Source organism: Myxocyprinus asiaticus, chromosome 30 (genome assembly GCF_019703515.2).
Source record: "Myxocyprinus asiaticus isolate MX2 ecotype Aquarium Trade chromosome 30, UBuf_Myxa_2, whole genome shotgun sequence".
NCBI classification, from domain to species: domain Eukaryota; kingdom Metazoa; phylum Chordata; class Actinopteri; order Cypriniformes; family Catostomidae; genus Myxocyprinus; species Myxocyprinus asiaticus.
Genome location: NC_059373.1, coordinates 28,800,872 through 28,819,257, shown reverse-complemented (window position 1 = coordinate 28,819,257; position 18,386 = coordinate 28,800,872). Strand labels below are relative to the sequence as shown.

Sequence of the window (18,386 nt, the reverse complement as noted above, 5' to 3'; positions counted from 1 at the left end):
AGGGAACAGACATTTACAAGCTAAATATACATTACCTCCACTTTAACTCGGAAGACCGGAGTACAATCACTGACATTCCAAAGAGCCTATTGAGAAATGGTTCTGAAAAGTTAAGGAATTAAATACAGAGGCTACATTCACACAGTTAGTCTTTGGGATTGACAACAATATTTACTAACAGGTGTGACTCAATTTGCCCTGTGCATACTACAGAAGGCCGCAGCGGATTGAATACTGCGCGATAGCAATAAACCATTTTCAGCTAAAGTAGTAAAATATTTGTAAAATAATAGTATAAATAAATGAAAGTTGGCAGGAATACAGTAGTTCACATCATAAGTTAAATGGCATGGCAACTAACCAAACTTGCACTCAAAATTTGGTTGTGACTCCTAAAAACGGTCACTCTTTTTCATAAGCTAACTGTCTCTTCGCATCAGGATCCTTATTACCGTATCAGAGTTTATTTTGCAATAACAACCAGCTGACTCTACATTTTCCTGCTTATTACACGGCTACTAACCAAATAACTACAGAAAATACAAGGACATAAAATACTGATTTGCGCTGAAATTATGTAATTACGTGTGAAGAAATAAAATCGCCGAACAGCTGAAATCCACCTCTGGTTTGCTACAGAGTTCTGTTGGTGTTTATAGTTTAAAAAATTAACATCTGACTGCTCATTATGTATCTTATTACAAGACTACTTGTCAATACATAAATAAATGCACATGAAACATTGATTTTGAGTTTAAATTATTTTATTAGCTACTTGTAGGTACGTACAGGCTCGCAAATACCCGGATGAGCGGTCTGATACGTGGATGGCTGGTTGTTACTTGGAGATATCAGACCACTAGATGGCACCATTGACCAATCAGAATCGAGTACTCCAGAGAGCCGGGGGGGGGGATTTTCTCCCCTTTTTCTCCCAATTTGGAATTCCCAATGTGCTTTTAAGTCCTCGTGGTCATGTAGTGATTCGCCTCGGTCCAGGTGGCGGAGGATGAATCCCAGTTGCCCCCGCGTCTGAGACTGTCAACCCACGCATCTTATCACGTGGCTTGTTGAGTGCGTTGCCACGGAGACATAATGTGTGGAGGCTTCATGCCATCCACCGCGGCAACCACGCTCAACTCGCCACGTGCCCCACCGCGAACGAACTCCATTATAGTGACCATGAGGTTACCCCATGGGACTCTACCCTCCCTAGCAACCGGGCCAATTTGGTTGCTTAGGAGACCTGGCTGGAGTCCCTCAGCACGCCCTGGGATTCGAACTAGTGAACTCCAGGGGTGGTAGCCAGCATCTTTTACCACTGAGCTACCCAGGCCCCCTTGCTATATACTTTTAACATATAGCAGCCTGCAAGTCAGTGGGTAGACTTTACCCTTGTGTATTATCTGTGCCCTAACCATGTTTTGCCTTTAAAGAGCAACACTGGTCATCAGCTGTTTAAATAATTTTCAAATAAACATATTTATTAATAAACATATTGCTTTGGCAATATTGTATGGTACACTGTCATGCCAATAAAGCCATTTTGAACTCAATTCAAATGAATTGTATAAAGATAGCCTTACTTAGCACTCCAAACCGGTCTCATATTCTGCTACTGTGTGAATGAAGCCAAAATGAAATGGGTAGATCAACAGACATAAACAGGTATATGGTGTACCTCTGTATACTCTTTATATCGGCGGTTGACCTCGGCCAGGCTCTCACGTGTGCCTTTAGTGGAGGGTGAAGCAGTGAAGGCCTGTTTCATCTTACTGGCCCCATCACGTAACCGCCTTTGAATACAAAACCCCTCATACAGCTCATCAACCTATGAAAACACACACAGTATTGGCACAGGGAACTCTGTTACATAAAAGCAGCACATGTATACACATGGCAGTGCTCACTAAAGATTGCATAAATGCTACCTTTGATGTCTAAAACGCTGGCATATTTTATTACAGAACCCCATTCAGCACTGAAACGTGGCTTTTACAATCTACTGTAACATTCAGCAGTACAATGGAGAAGAATACTGTACAGAGTGTTGAGAAATGAATTTGAACACTTCAAAAGCAAACACACAATGATGTGGCTCAACGGCCCTCAGGACAAGCGCTTATGCCATACTTCTGTGATGGACGAGCGGCTTTGGAGCGACAGCCTTTATCATGGAAATGCACATTTAGCACATTCACTGAACTCACTGAACACTGGGCAGCTCAAATTAGCTATACTAATCCTACAAATGGTGGAGAGAGAGAGAGAGAGAGAGAGAGAGAGAGAGAGAGAGAGAGAGAGAGAGAGAGAGGCAAATGGGGGTGAGGAGATGGACTGCAAGTGACAGAACAACTGAGCTGAAAGGGGCAACTAGAGAAGGATGGTAGAGAAAAATAGAACAAACAGGAAGAGATGGAGACTGCAGCTAAATGCGAGATCCAGTAGTGACTTTCGGTGATGCTGTGTTTCCTGCACCACTAAAACATATTTTAGCTTTATGTTGCATTACTATTCTGTTGTCCTCAATGACTGCATGCAATTAATTACACATGCTTGGTGTTCAATACACAAACAAATCACTCAATTGGTGCATTTCTCTTTCATAAATCAGTAAAACTGACTGACGAATCAGAGATATTGGTCTGAATCATGGACTGAGCAACTGACTTTTTCACTGGGGCTGTTCACACTGAATGCATACTTGTGCTAATAAAAGCTAAACGCAGCACCACCAATAGAGCAAAACACAGGTGTCTCGAGATGCGTTTTTTTAACATGAAGTCTAAAAAACATGGCGCTCCTGCGTGAGACGCTGAAAAAACAGCAAGACATGGCAGAATGCTCAAAGACATCTCTCTAGCGCATGTTTACATAGGAAAACAATAGAAAAACAGCGTGGATGGACACTAAAACATGCTTGGTGTGAACAGCCCCTTACTTGCTCTCTAAGCAATAAAAACTGTAAGGTTAAAGAAACTTAAATCAGTTCTTCGACAACATTAGGGCTGAAATGATTACTCAACGTTCTTGACAACGTCAACAAAAACATTTTGACAAAAATGTTCATTGTTGAATAGTCGTTTGATCTCATTTAATGTAACATGAGATCATATGAAACTCTAATGATGAGGCACGAGAGCAGCACTGCAGTTCACGCCTGACTGAGGAGAGGATGAATTACACAGCTCACAGTCCAGATACACTCTAAACTTTCAAAACAGCTTCAGGTGATGTAGATCGCAAAGTATGAAGGAATTATAATGCAAAAATACAAAATAAGTAAATACTGAAGCACTCTCGTTGTGGAATAAGTGGAGCTGGAGCTGCCGATCTGCTGAAGCAAAACTTACGTGTCGAGCGTCTTTAAAGGAAACACCCTGTCATTACATCTTTAATGCAGTTATATTTAATGTGTTATAGCTTTGTTAAAGTTCAAATAATATAGAAGCAGATCATGTAAATAACTACAAACTCCGAAACTGGCATTTCTCTGTGCAGTCAGCGCCTCTTCTATGAGTTGCGCGAATGTCCCGATCTAAGGGGGAGAGACTGAAACTGCTGATGCACACTCAGTCACGGGGATGCTCATCCCTCGTGCGCGCACACTTAATGCAGCTAGATTATAACGTGATTGCTCACGACTTATTGAATCATAATATATGTCACTGTGCATTTCTTATCGTGAAGAAAATTGGCAATACGCAGCTTTATTAATAAGAGAGAGTTTGTCTGAGTCGGAATGAAGTGAAAGAAATGTGAGAGAGGTAGTCTTCGCACCATTATACACTGCAACAAAATACATTTTTGATTTGTTTGTTTTTTGCTTGTTTTCCAATATAAATATCTAAATCTCCTTTAAAACAACATTAGCAGCTATACTGCAGAAGAAAAATTGTTATCTGAGAATGTTGAATATAATATTAAAAATACAAATATTTTAAAATATCTAAAAATCCTTTAAAAAAAAAAAAAAAGATGCATTCATCTGAGAAGCAGCATATAAGATATTTAGACTTGCTTTTACAGAATAGATCTTGAGTATAAGTATATTTTGTCTTTTTTTCACTTGGTTATACTTCTGCGAGTGCAGTATACACATATTTAAGACACATTCTCTTAATGCAAGTCTAAATATCTTATATGTTGCTTCTCAAGTAAATGTGTCTTGTTTTAAGTATTTTTTGATTATTTAAAATGGAAAACAAGACAAAATCATTTGATAACAACAGGATTTTTTGCAATGAATTTCTTTACTGAATTAAACTTAATAAAAATTATTTTTTCCCTTTAATTCAGTGAATGTCATTTAGAGGTATTTTTAAAAGATGATTTTGTCCTATTTATTGTTAGTAAGCACGTTTAATACAACCTTTTAAGTTGGGGCACAAGCTGAATAATCGGTTAAGAGCTAATGATTAATCATTGCAATAATCGCAGAATAATCGTTCTAATAATCGATAGATTAATCGATTATCAAAATAATCGTTAGTTGCAGCCTTAGACAACATGTAGTTAAAGGTGAGGTGTGTTATTTTTTCTTTATTATAATCAATTCTCCTATCTCAACTATATATATGCAACTCATCATAACTACAAAGAAACTATAACTAAGCCATTTGTATGTTGATTCCCCTGAAAACCTTTCAAAACATTGCTCTTTTTGTTTGAGCATCCCAACCAGCCTGACAAGGCAACGCCGGCTCAACTAATGGTACCAGTTTTGGATGGAACTATCTGTGTCGACCAATGGCAAGAGTGTTTGGAAAACCTGTTTATCATTATCTTTGCAATTCCGTTAGAGGCACAATAATTACACACTTCACCTTTAAAGATGCATATAATAAATCATATTATAAATACCATTGTAATACATGTTATTTTTAAAAACAAAAATTATATTTTGGAAAAAATAATAATATTGTTTTTGTTTAGCAGGCTGATAGAATCAATTTCAGGGTTTTTAGTAGTTGCCCACACAGCTGCAGGGAACCCTGCTTTGATGCCATGATTACGTCTACGTGCTCACTCGAGCTCTTTTCTGCAAGTATTCCTTGGTTACAATACAGTCCCTAAATAATGTACACATTCTTCTTGTATAGCAAGGGGAAACAAAACATGTCAAGAAGATGATAAATCAATAGGAAATATTCAAACACATGCAGGGAAGAGACGTAAAACATTGATGTGCTGCATTTTTTATGTCTTTCATTAGAGGGAGAGGGGGAGAAATGGGACAATCTAATCCAATTTGTGTGGGTATATTATCTGTGTGTATGATGGATGTGGATGTGATGTGGATGTGTCTATTACAATGTGTGGGGGTGGTTAATGATAATTGGCATACACTAGAGAAACAGTTAGCTGTGTTTTGCCTGTGTGTGTGTGTGTGTGTGTGTGCGCGCGCATACTTAGCTTTAGTTTGGTATCCAGATTGTCCCCTAAAGTGAGCTAAATTTGACAAAACATCCCTTTAGGGACATCCTCAATTGCAAAATAATTTGGAATATATTAAATAAATAAAGCAAATATTTTTAAAACATTTAGAAGTTGGTTTAGGGTTACGTCCACACTAATCCATTTAAGTTTGAAAACTCCGTTTATGTCATTGTTGTCCAAAGTATGCAGTTATGGAGATCGTTTTCAAAAGTCTCCATTATGGGTGGAGAAAACAGTCTATAGTATGACAGCATTTTAGAGCCACGTTAAAATAAAAAATAAAAATTGAAGATTTTGAGAATAATATTAAAACATTACAGAATTAAAGTATTAGTATTTTGAGAATAAACTAAAAATTACGAGAATAAAATTGTAGAATTATGAGATTCAGGTTGTAGTATTCCAAGATTAAAAGTCATTATGTTTTAAGAATAAAGTCGTAATGTTTAGGGAATAAACTCATTGGCCTTTTATGAAAATAAAGTCATAAAGTTTTATAATAAAGTCATAACGATGCAAGATTAAATTAGTAATATTTTAAGAAAATTCTAAATTACAAGAATAAAGTTGCAGAAATGTAAGATTAAAGTTGTAGTATTGCAAGATTAAAATCATAAATGTTTTGAGAATAAAGTTGAAATGTTTAGGAAATAATCTCATTATTGGCCTTTAATGAGATAAATTCATAAAGTTTATAGAATAAAGTCAAAATTATTAAAATTATTAAAGTCATAATGCAAGATTCAAGTAGTAATATTTTGAGAATAAAGTCAAAATTATGTATGAGAACAAAGTTGTGGAATTATGAATTATGTTTTTTGTAGAATTATGAGATTAAAGTTGTAGCATTACGAGATTAAAGTAATGTTACGAGGTAGTAAATAATAGTTTTTAATTATAATTATTATTATTTTATTTATTTTTTTAAATAGAAGTCAGTGGTGTGTTCCAATTTACATAGTTAAGCAATGTGTGTGTGTGTGTGGAGAGTGTCTGGACGGTGGTCCTGTGGGATTAATTACACTGAGAGGAAAGACCCAACCCAAGTCTGGAGAACTCCACCATACACAATAATCCCCCCCGTACCACACACACGCACACACGCACACACTCACCAATCGTAGCCCTGCTGTGGTACAACAGCTGCCTGTTTATTTGGCTCCCTAAAATCCCCTTGTCTGACTCCTCTCATCTGCCATAGCAGCTAAGCAACATGGGAAATGAATCACCATGACTGCCCAAAGCCTGCTTCATTCTGTCTGACGAGTGTGGGCTGATGGGTGAATTTTTATAAGCAGCATTTTGACAATAAATAAGCCAAAGGAAAAACACAACTCCAGCTATCAGTCCTACATTTAAATGAGTCCCATCATACATTTTTATAATTTCACTGTTCCCCCTGAGGTCCACTTACAATTTAAGTAAAACAATTTTTTAGTTGGTCATGACCATTTTCCACCCTCTCTCGCTCTCTCTGAACCTTAAGCGAGTCGCACATCGGATGAGAAGCGCCACACGGCATCAAGTAACAGGTAGGACAAGGTACAGGTACTGCACATAGGATGCGTAAGTCGAGTGCATAGAGGTGGCAAGTGCAAAACAATAAATCTAGTCATTGTGCACACAAGTTACATATCAAGGTTTTTCTCTGTATGTAGCCTTGAATAGGCTTTATTTAAACTGTCAAACCACAAAAACACATCCTTGATACTAAACATGTATTGTGTAGGCTATATGAAATACACATATCCACGATGTATGTTCTAGCCATGGCTACAGTAAATAATCTATTATTGTCCCATGACAACGATTTGGGTTGAATTTAATGGAAAACTATGTAAGCGACAGCATTCTGAGCAGCCCCCGATGTTGTAGCTGAGCGTCATCGATGGACACCAAACAGTAGCACCAGTGTGCGACCATTAATTGAAAACAATGGTTTTGATTTTAGGACAGCGTATGTTGTCTGCCTGACACGTCCGGTGTGCGACCCCCTTTAGAATCAAACCCTTTAAAACAATGAATTTATTATGTAGGAATGTGTTACTGTGTTATCCACAGGGCACTCACACAAATGTCCTCAGACCAATACTTAATGGCTTCCCAAATTGACCAAAAGGCATGCATGGAATGAGTCGAACCAGGAGTGACTCGTAACTAACAGGCTCAGGTTAGCCGTTGGTTTCAGCTTGGGCGTTTGGCAAAGCTTTGTGTTTGTTTGAACAGTGCATATGAAGCCTTTTGATATAGACACAGCAGAAAAACGGCATTGAGCTATTACAATCCACTTTCAGCTGACACTTTGCCAGACTTGTACTGCCACAGTTAAATATTCATGTCCACTCAATGACTGACTACTCTCTCATCTGCTGTGCCCACAGCAATTGTTCTCAGAGGCAGAGCTTGGGGTGACAGACAGCCCTGCAGTCACTGAGCAGTATGCCCACTTCTTCTGACGAAGATACTATGGCCTCAATATAAGTATTTGGTCACTGTAGCATCACTTTCTCAGAGCTGACTTTACTTTTCTGAGCCATTTCTGCAATTACTTGTAACCAACTTGTCTTAAAGTAAATTTTAGTGTATGAAGTCAGTTCCCATCAAGTTTGGAGCCACATTAGATTGGCAGAGAGGCTGGCTTTTATTATACTTCACTTTTCGTTATACTTATACTTACATATATAGTTATACTTTTCTTTATAACAGGCCAAGTGAGCTGCCAACCTTTGTAGAAAATATGGCTGAAGTCATAGAAAAAGTGTGTATTACTATATTAGTGGTGCGTTTGGAAAGATGATGCATTTAGGGCGTACTGAATGACACACACCCAGAACACATTTCTGCAAACAGTCATCCCCACTGGGAGTGTTTCTGATCTACTTGGGCATGAGCTCTTTTCAGTTGACAGCAGCGGTCCAAGGCGTGACTCGACCAACCCATGCATGCATGTGAACAGCTGTTTGGCAGCACTCTGTCCATCGCAATTGTGGGAGATTAGATTAGGCCTACTGAGTCAAATAACAAGCCAGGAGTATGCAGCTGGCCCATATAAAGAAAAAAACCATAGAAGACACTGCAAATGCACACATACATGCTAAGCATGCATCACTAGTATTATTGCTTATACTGAACAGGAATGATACCTCAAAATTGTGTGGCTTATTGAGGAGAGGGTTCCTATTACTTTTCTAAGGACTCAGATAATGTTTGCCTGATAGATAATAAAATGGGCAAAAACATCCCACAGAATTAAATTAAAGGAGGGACCTCAAGCCATATCTAAGGACCAGAATATCATAAGAGGCTTTTTGTGCCATTAAGCAACGACCAGAACACCTTACCCTGATAGCACACGAATATCATCCAGATGTCTATTTGATGTGTGTTTACAATTGGAAGACTTTTTTTTTTTTTTTTTGCTCATCTGCAAAACATCTTTAAGACACATATCAATAGGCATCTCTCGGATGTCAATACGACATTCAGCAGATGTCTTTGAAATGTTTATGATTTATAATGTTTGTATATGTGATCTTTTTAAGATGTTTAGCAGATGTTAATTAGATATCAATGCTTTCCAGATGAAAAAATCAAAAACAGACATTTCGGAGATGTATGTGTACTATCTGGGTAGCAATCCTCTGCAAAGCCCAACCAATCAGTCAAAACATGACTCAAATTTACATGTATGATGGGGATATTTTAAAAGGGCAACTAAATAATCTGGCTGGTGAAATATTCTCTAATTTATCAGCTGTGATAAGAGGGATTTAGGCCCTCTACTATAAAATACAAGGGGGGCAAGAGCCAGATTAAACCGATTAAAACCTCCAGTTCACCCACATATTTATGGGGCCAAAGCCAGATCAAAGAGCATGGGGGAGAAGAACAGAGAAGAGATGTCCACTAATTCACACCTCCTCCAACACAAGACAGTTCTGACTATGAGTGTTTGCATGCACTTTAAAATTTCGATTTCCATCAGATTAAAGCTATAATTTGTCCTTTTATAATGTCATGTAAATGCATTAGTCTGACTGAAATCGTACCAGTCCGGTTTTTGTGAACGCAACACAAAGCTGAGAAGAAGAAGAGCAACAACAACAACAACACAGGGTTGGTTTCATTCAGAAGTGATTATTCCTATGCCCTGTTCCCTTCAAAGACTTTGTGAGAGCTTTGGAGGGATGAAAGGTGTGGGGCACAAAAAATTATATTTATTCGAAAATCACCATTTCAGTCATTTTTATTGGAAATTCAGTTTGAAGCGATCTTACAGCATGGGCACTATGATTGTTTTCCCTTCTCCTTTCCCCTTTGCAGTAGTAATGTCTTTCTTTATAAAAAAAACAACTATAAAAACTTTTTTCTGGATATAACATGGACTAATTTCACAAATTCCATCATAAAATACAATAAAAGTGCGTATAACAGATGCATACTATGGCCAAGGTTAGCACACACGCATTAGCGCCATGAATGCAGGATGTAAACATTACAAATGACACATTATCTACTGCACATATCTTACTTTCAATTATCAGAGTGGTTATAACAGCTTCTTTTCCTTTTCTCATGTGGATTCCATTCATAGTATGAGGCAGAAAGCATGATTTTATTGAATATGCAGCCTGAAGCAAATTACAGATACAGAACTGTTTCAGGTATACAGAAAACAAACCTATTAAATACCAGTGATCGCAAGGAAAATATAGATAAACCATATATTTTCTTAATCGTCTATTTATTCATGACATCTCTACTCAGTCTACATGTTATTATAATGCTTTACACTAAGTTTAAAAGGATGAAAGTGAAGCAAAGCAGAGATCGTACAGTTAGAATGCCTTCGGACATCACCATAAACACAACGGATAACATACATCTGACCTGCACCAAAATCAATGGGTGAAGAATGTAAGAAATGCATGTGCTGTAAAGTTTTCCATGTTTTTGTGCCTGCTGCATGCGCCTCGCTGTTGACAAGCTAGTTAGCTGACTTCTTCAACACGCTACTATGTTGCAAAAGGTCAACCGGAAAACGTCTACGTCTCAGCTGACATCCTTTTTCAGCGATTCAATTGCACATAGTGTCATGTATACTTGGGAAATTAAGACTGTAGCTCGACAACGCAAAAATCTGTGGTAGTTTGAATATAACTGCCCATTTAATAGTACTCCATGACAGCACAGATACTGGACTGCAGGCTGAGGCCTATGAGTCAATATTTCTTTAGGTGTTTGTTTAGTCTCCCATGAGGTCACCTCAGTTCAGATAAAGGGTTAGTTGGGTTTAGATTGAATTCTTCGGCAAGATCGAACTTGTCAATGTTGCCCTTCCTCAGAGAAGACACTTGCTCAACCTGTAGCAAAAACTTGTATTCAGTACCTTCATTTATCTAGCCATGGTCAACTACACAATTAAGTGTTTAAAATAACTTCCATTTTGGGTTGTTTCTTACCAAAACCTATTGTATACCTTCATAAGACTTGGAAAATTATGCACGAGTCGCATGAACTACATTTATGTCACTTTTTAACCTTTAATGTGAGTCACTAGCACTGCCATTGTTTTGAAATCAGCGAACAGGACATCATTTAAAATATCTCCTTTGTGTTCCGCTGAAGAAAGAAAGTCATAAGAGTTTAAAACAACATGAACTTTCCCTACTCAAAAAATACATTGCCCCCCTAATTAGCCATGCACACGCTCATTAACACCCTGGATTTAGCCATCAGAGGCTTGTTCGTCACTCAAGAGAATTGCTTTGACCCAGATCCAGTGTCAATCGTAAACAGCGTAAAGCACGAGGGAAAACAAAACACTTCTTCAAATTACCACAAGTCAGACACAAAATGTTCTTTAGAACCCCAAAGAACGTAAACAGAAAAATAATGATTCGATTGTCTCTCTGAGATCTGTATGTTATCACAATGTTCAAAGTGTTCCTGTGGGCCAGCTGAATGTGGGGCTAATTTCAAGTGTGTAAGGCTAATTTGAGCTATGAATTGCTCTTCAACAGCCTCAAAGCTCCCATCGTCATGGTTGCCATGGCTACTTTGAGACTAAATGTGCTGCAGAGTTGCCAATCAGCACTCGAGTTTGTTGCAGACACCCACCTGTATGTCACTAAAACACACTGAAGAGGAAGGGGACACAGCAGGACTCCAAAGAGTGGAGAATGCCAAACCAGGGGACTCGACATAAGTCAGGACATTTATTGCAAACACAGAGTGCTCCTGTCCTTAGAAAACACTAACCCACTGGCTACAGTACAATGCAACTGCAATTTCAAAGTGTGAACTGCCCTCATCTTTCTACTCTTTTTAAAAAAAAACTCCTCAGACAATGAAAGGACAGTATACATACAGTACAGTACAGTATATACACCATGGCACCAAAAAGCATTTGGACACTTAAGCCACATTTAAAAATGTACGAATGTTATTGCATTATATAAAAAAATATTAAACCAAGATCACTTTAGTTGATATACTTTATGAAGTCAGATCCCCTCAAGTGCACACAGCTGCTCCTGCAAAGCAAACACCGGTGTACTAATCACATTAACTAGAAATGTCCTTCTGACGTCTGACAAACAGAAAGTGTCTAAAAACTTCTATAGAACAGTATATTGCTTTACCATTTAAATCCTAACAAACGACTGTTTGTGAATGCTTTAAGTGTGGCTTAAATGTCAATCTACATTTTGGGGCCACTGTCATATATACATACACATTAGAGAGAAAAGATTTAAACCACTCCTCACCTTACTGATGTGGAACTCCAGTCGTCGCATGTATCTTTCAATAGTCTTAATTTGCTGTTGGAGACAAGACAAAAACATTACAAACTTGATGAAAATGAAAAGGCATAAGTTATTCACACAGGGATCAATCAAATGTTCAGTCCCCAATCTTAAAACATGGGGACTGACACCTGCAGCGATTAGAATGTCGCAATAACGGATCGCTGCTGCAGGAATGCAGCACATCATTAATGCAAAGCTGCTTATTTTTCCAGGTGCACATTTCCCCCCCCAAAGTTCTAAAACAGGTTAAGACTGGTTAAGAAAGCCTTAGCATGTTTAGGGACCCTACCTTGTCCAGATCATACAGCACACCCTGAAGAAAAAATAAATACGTAAAATCAGTGGAAATGCAAAGAAATCACATTTTAACAATTTAAATCACAACTCTGCTGAAACGATCTGCCTAAACCACTGGAGTTTCATGGATCTGGCCATTGCGTCTTGCTCTCTTCTAAGCGTTTCTCAGATTAAACAATGAGTTGTTTAAATGCTTCGTCAGGAAAGATGTTCAACTTGGAAATATATGTCTTGAGATTCTCGCATTCGGTTCCAGTCTGTTGTGTTCCGTCTATTTGAACAGCCCCTGGCCTGGGCATATACTGTAGTCTGAGCCGCTTCACCACCGAGTTCAGCCGAATACCACTGCTATCTACGAATATTGCTACTCTACATACAACTGTACTGAATAAAAAACCAATGTGGTATTTTGCTGTTATTATGAAGCTTGAGTCTGGAGTAGTAGGAATCAGTGCAAGTGTAACACCATGAGAACTGTCTATTGAAGCGTTTTCCTCCCTCAATTTTACTTTTGACTTAACATTTGAGAATATGGACCGACTAAAATTATTTATTTATTTATTTTATGCACATTAGTTAAAAATGAAATGATCTTTTTTAACAGCCGGGATAGGAATGTTCTGTGCAATAATATAATGGTGCTGAATGGTTTATGTATTTATTGCGCCCTCTTGCGGACTAAGGAAACAACGTCGATTTAAAAATCAGCTGACTTTAAAATTTGAATATTAGTTCATATATATTAATATTTATATATTTATTTCATTTAAAAAAGTACAATACATTTTCACGGTTCAGTCAGTACTGTTTATTTTTGTAATACATTTCAGCACTATTTTATTGTTATTTTTTCATTTAGTATCAATTTTAAAAACTATCGGTTGATTAATCGGTTATTGGCAGGTACTGCCCAACTTAGTTATCGGTAAAATCCATTATCGGTCGATCTCTAGTAGTTATACAACAGTAAGTCAAAACCAAAGTTATTGAAAACTGTATTAATTACATTTTAGCACTTGATTCTGTCAAGCAGTGGCTTAATCTTTATTATAAATAGACATAGCTGAATACTTGCACTGTGTAGCATTTCATTTTTGTTTACCATGTGGTCAATCATCACCTGCCACCAATGGTTTACTTAAATATCAAATAGGAAAAATGGTATTGGAGAGTGTCCCTTATTTTCTCTAAATTAAAAATGAGGGTGTCCCTTATGTGCTTATGTTCCCATCAGGCTTCTAAGCTGGCTTATACAGCAATACTTCCTTGGTTAGCCACCTTTACAAAGGAATCATGCTGGTTGTCCAGCTAGAGGATAACTAAACCAGCACTAACCAGCATAAATGAGCATGGACCAGCATGGAAATGAACACTGGTCTAAACTGATCTTTTCAGCAGAGCATATCCACTTTTTCCTGAACGCGGAAGATTCATACCGGAAGCCTGTTTTCGTTTTCCGGTCTCCAATGTTTTCACTCGCATCAGTTATAAACAGATATTTTGATGTTTAGCGTATTAGATTGCCAAAAAAGGCATGTGGCTCCATAGTGCTTTTAATTACAGAGTTGCAATTTCTTTTGACAGTGTCTTACCCATCAAAGTTTACAGAGAAGGTAGATGACATGAAGCGATGGCCTGAGGTTAATTACCTTGATATCTTGAACTACTTCTAGTTGATATCATAGCTAACAACTGCACAAGTTGAGCCTGAACTCATTTTTACTCCAACTAACACTTAAAATGGATGTTGTCCTCTGTCTGGATCCCTCGTTTCAGTAGTTTTTACATTGCTACCTATGGAGACCGGAACCAGAAAACAGTCCAGCACCAATTACTGTGGTTGGTCAGGAAAACTGTGGATAACAGTAATGCTGGGTGATAATGTCATATCCTGTCTCACCAGTCTGGAGTTTCTCTTCATGTCCTTCATGAGTGAAGTGAGTTTATCCAGCTCTGTTTGATGCACCTCCAGATACTCACTGAAAGAGAGAAAATATGACAAAGAACAACATCAGAACTCTGTAGAGCTGCCTGAACAATGACAAAGATTTTACAACATCCAACCTGAAAAATTATTCAAACAAGATGTGTGTATGACTGCGTGGAGAGCTGAAAGAGATCTATGTGACTGTCAAGCAATAGAGAAAACTTCAGATGGGAGAAATGTGAGTCAGAGGAGACTCACTCCAGGCCTTGTTTGAGGGCTCCGTAAACTTCTTCCACTCTTCTGGGCTGCGGCTCTCGTGAGCTGCTGCTGCTACTGCTGGACTTGTGCCCGGACAGATGGGGCTTCCTGGGCTTTGAGATAGGCTTCTTCTGCACTGCTGAATTCCCCATGAAGGAGTTACACCTGAAAACACACAAACATATGCAATCCCTTCACTTCAAAGCATACATTACCTATCAAAAGTTCAGACACATGGACTGAATTTATTTGCCATATCTCATCGTAAATAACTTTTGATCTAAATGCATATGTTTAAATGCTTGAAATTAGTTTTGTATAAAAAAAAATAAAAAAAAGAATTTTATCAAGAAGCTTAAATATGTATGCCTAAATATGGCATCTGTAGTCCTGCTATAAAGTTATAAGAGTCAATCGCCTGTTAGTCTGTTTACTCGAGAATGTGCATGCGTGTTAGCAGTATAAAGCTGTACAAAGCTCCTAGATCACATCTGATTTTCCACAACTCATGTTGACTGGAGTTCTTTGTATACTGAATGTTCTTGGATGGATATTTTATCAATGTTTTGAATATGAATATGACTACCAAGTGACTGAACCTAAAGGGACTTTGGGTTCATTACAATATAAGATGCGGTCGGCTAGTGGTCCATGTTGGCATTTTAGTGCCCTTAACACTTGTCTATGCAATATGCATGCAAATAATCACCTTCTCTGCTCTCTAAAGCTTCAACAATTCCTGTCATTATGTCAGTAAAACCACAAAATGTAGGGATAAAGCTTGTAATGCCCCATTTCTGATGTCTTTCGTCCTCAATGCTTCTTGACATTTAAGACTTCTGTCAAAAAGCAGGGTGCTTATTATAGTATATTCTGATGTGACAGTGCTCCCACATCTAATAACATCCTGCATTCCTGTTTCTTAATGACACAATGGCAGTTGGTTGCTCGACATGTCTGAATGTGTCGCACACACGCAAGCAAAAAGAGCACTGGATGTTCTGCTGCAGTAAATCTAGGCCATTGTTTACAATTAGCACATGTTGTTGCCTAAGGGTCATCCACTCGCGATGCACTCCATCATGCTAAGATAAGCGACCGTGCACTGCACAAATACACGCACATTCTTTAATGCTATTACTGCAACCACTGCTTATACCTTCCCAGTGATGTCTTAATGGAAATTATTTGCATATCTTTCCTATGAACATACTGTGCAGTTATTTTACAATTTGTAAGTGTATTTTTCACATAAACATGAACAGAGCAACTTTAGTAACCTGTGGGCATATACAGAATCTCTCTATATAGAAACTCCAAAAGAAACCAATGCAAAATTGAGATAATAGAGAACTTGCCCACTGGTCCCTAAAGTTATCAGGTGCATTTTTGAGTAAACACCCAGAAAAGGCAGCATGAATTAAAAACCACCACATGACAGCAAATTATCAAAAGCTCTTCCTGAGATTATCGTGTATGCCAGTTGTTTTTAAAGCATCTATAGTCACCCAATATTATTTGCAGATAGAAAAGAGTGGCAGAGCTTTCGGCAACTTTCCTGTGGGCTTAAATCTGTGAAAGTGAGTCGCAAGTTCAATTCCAGGGCGTGCTGAGTGACTCCAGCCAGGCTTCCTAAGCAACCAACTAGCCCGGTTGCTAGGGTGGGTAGAGTCACGTTGGGTTAACCTCCTCGTGGTCGCTATAATGTGGTTCTCGCTCTCGGTGGGGCACGTGGCGAGTTGTGCGTGGATGCCGCGGAGAATAGCGTGAAGCCTCCACACGCTCTAAGTCTCCGTGGTAATGCGCTCAACAAACCATGTGATAAGATGCGTGGATTGACGGTCTCAGATGCGGAGGCAACTGAGATTCGACCTCTGCCACCCGGACTGAGGCGAGTCACTATGCCACCACAAGGACTTAGAGCACATTGGGAATTAGGCATTCCAAAAGGGGAGAGAAAAATAAATAAATAAAAATTCTGTAAAATTGACTTATATGGCTTTTAATGTGCTTTCCAATACTTTGCATGACTATGGTTATTCATAACTTTGTTTGCAAATGCATAGAAAACTAATGATAAAAGGGTTTAATCCTCTGACAGGGTAAGTGACCTCACCGTGAGCGTCTCTCCTGCAGCGTGCTGAATCCAGCGAATGACTGGCTCCTGATGATGCCATTGGGTCCTCCAGGAGAGTGAGTGCCAGTGGCCATGATGTCTGGGGAGCGGGATGACACTCCTGCAAGGGGCAGGGAGGATTCTGGGTAAGAGAGAGGTCAGTGGTACAGATAAGGGGGAAGGGTTGCATGTGTAGGGTGATGTGAGGTTGGAAATGACTGAATACATTTGGTTAAATTTAAATTTTAAACCAGTAGTCTATTTAAACAGCTCACAATACACTGTTACATTAAGATAACAATGCAAAAATTCAGGGTGTGTTCTATGATATGAACAAATTATTAAATTTGTTGGACAAGCAGGTAATTTTTGAAAGATATAGGCAACTATTTATTTATTTATTATCCAAAATTAGAATTAGGACATGGTAATCATGGTGCGTTGTAAACAGTGTGCCAAATTTTTAAAGTATGCATCCGTGCATGCTTTTTTGGCTAATATTGTCCATAACTTATGGAAGAGTTTGTGACGGTTCCCTTTTTGTTGTAAAAAGATAAACTTTTAAAATAATTGTGAGGATTGCAAGGCCAAAGCTGAAATAGCAATTTTTAAATGTATGAACCTAAAAGTTAAGTAATAATGCATTTAAATCTATTTAGCTAGATGCTAATGTACCGCTCCGTGCGGTATTTGAACTGGCGTCAGCCGGCATGGGAGGCGGGCATGCTAACAAGAAGGCTAACAGCTACAGCCTCAAGCGTCAGTCGCTACTGGGCCTCTTGAGGCCAGGGGAGTGAGGTTTTACACATACCGCACATCTATCACGTACCAGCTGGCTCCCGTTACACTCACCCCCCTAAACCTCACTCCCATCCGGGTCACGGCACCACTGTAACCAGTCCTGCTCGATCCACTCTGAGCGGGATTCGAACCAGCGTCAGCCGGCATTGAAAGTAGGCACACTAATAAGGAGTCTAAAGGCTACAGCTTGTGTGCTTCTTGAGGCCAGGGGAGTGAGTTTTTACACATACCGCACAGCTATCACATACTAGCTTGCTCCTGTTACACTAACACTTACATGCAAACACAAACAGTACACATCAAAGAGTTCTGTGGTATCAAAACAAAATGGTATGATGCAGTTACAGTAGTATGTCCCAATATTGGCACACTGACTTGAAACTCAGAAGCACTTTCCCCTCACCAGTGATGTGAATTGGGATGCAACCATAGACTCATGAAAAGACAGTCTTCACTGCAATGAATAAATGTACATGAAAATCCAGCAGAAAATCACACAGAAAAGGAAGCAATGAGTCGTTTAGTCTCTTGTGTATACAGTTACTGGAAATAGCACTACAGAGTGAGAAGACCCCATACGGCCGACATTTAGAGGGTTTTATAAACTGCTCAAAGCCATCGGAGCACACCATAGCTGAAGACGTGGAAAAAAGCTGTCCTGAAACAGGAGGTGGTCTAATGGAGCTCAGAAAGCATCACTCAATTTAATCAAGTGCAATCATCTAGGGAGGACATG

General features: G+C 38.7%; 1 protein-coding gene across 7 annotated transcripts in view; it reads right to left on the bottom strand.

The window, feature by feature from the left end:
* Nucleotides 1–18,386, bottom strand: part of LOC127421119 (rho family-interacting cell polarization regulator 2-like) — a 107,750-nt gene that overhangs the window by 21,557 nt on the left and 67,807 nt on the right. For 4 of the 7 annotated variants that reach the window (XR_007893937.1, XM_051663889.1, XM_051663894.1 and 1 more), the window contains exons 2-7: nt 16,850–16,991; nt 14,734–14,898; nt 14,449–14,527; nt 12,541–12,564; nt 12,210–12,263; nt 1,682–1,831 (exon numbers count right to left, since the gene is read on the bottom strand). Coding sequence is in view for 6 of the 7 variants with exons in the window: in XM_051663889.1 (XP_051519849.1) it covers nt 1,682–1,831; nt 12,210–12,263; nt 12,541–12,564; nt 14,449–14,527; nt 14,734–14,898; nt 16,850–16,991 (614 nt within the window). In the remaining variant the exon portion in view is untranslated. The remainder of the gene's footprint in view (nt 1–1,681; nt 1,832–12,209; nt 12,264–12,540; nt 12,565–14,448; nt 14,528–14,733; nt 14,899–16,849; nt 16,992–18,386) is intronic. The other 3 variants (XM_051663893.1, XM_051663890.1, XM_051663892.1) reach the window with 1 other exon arrangement.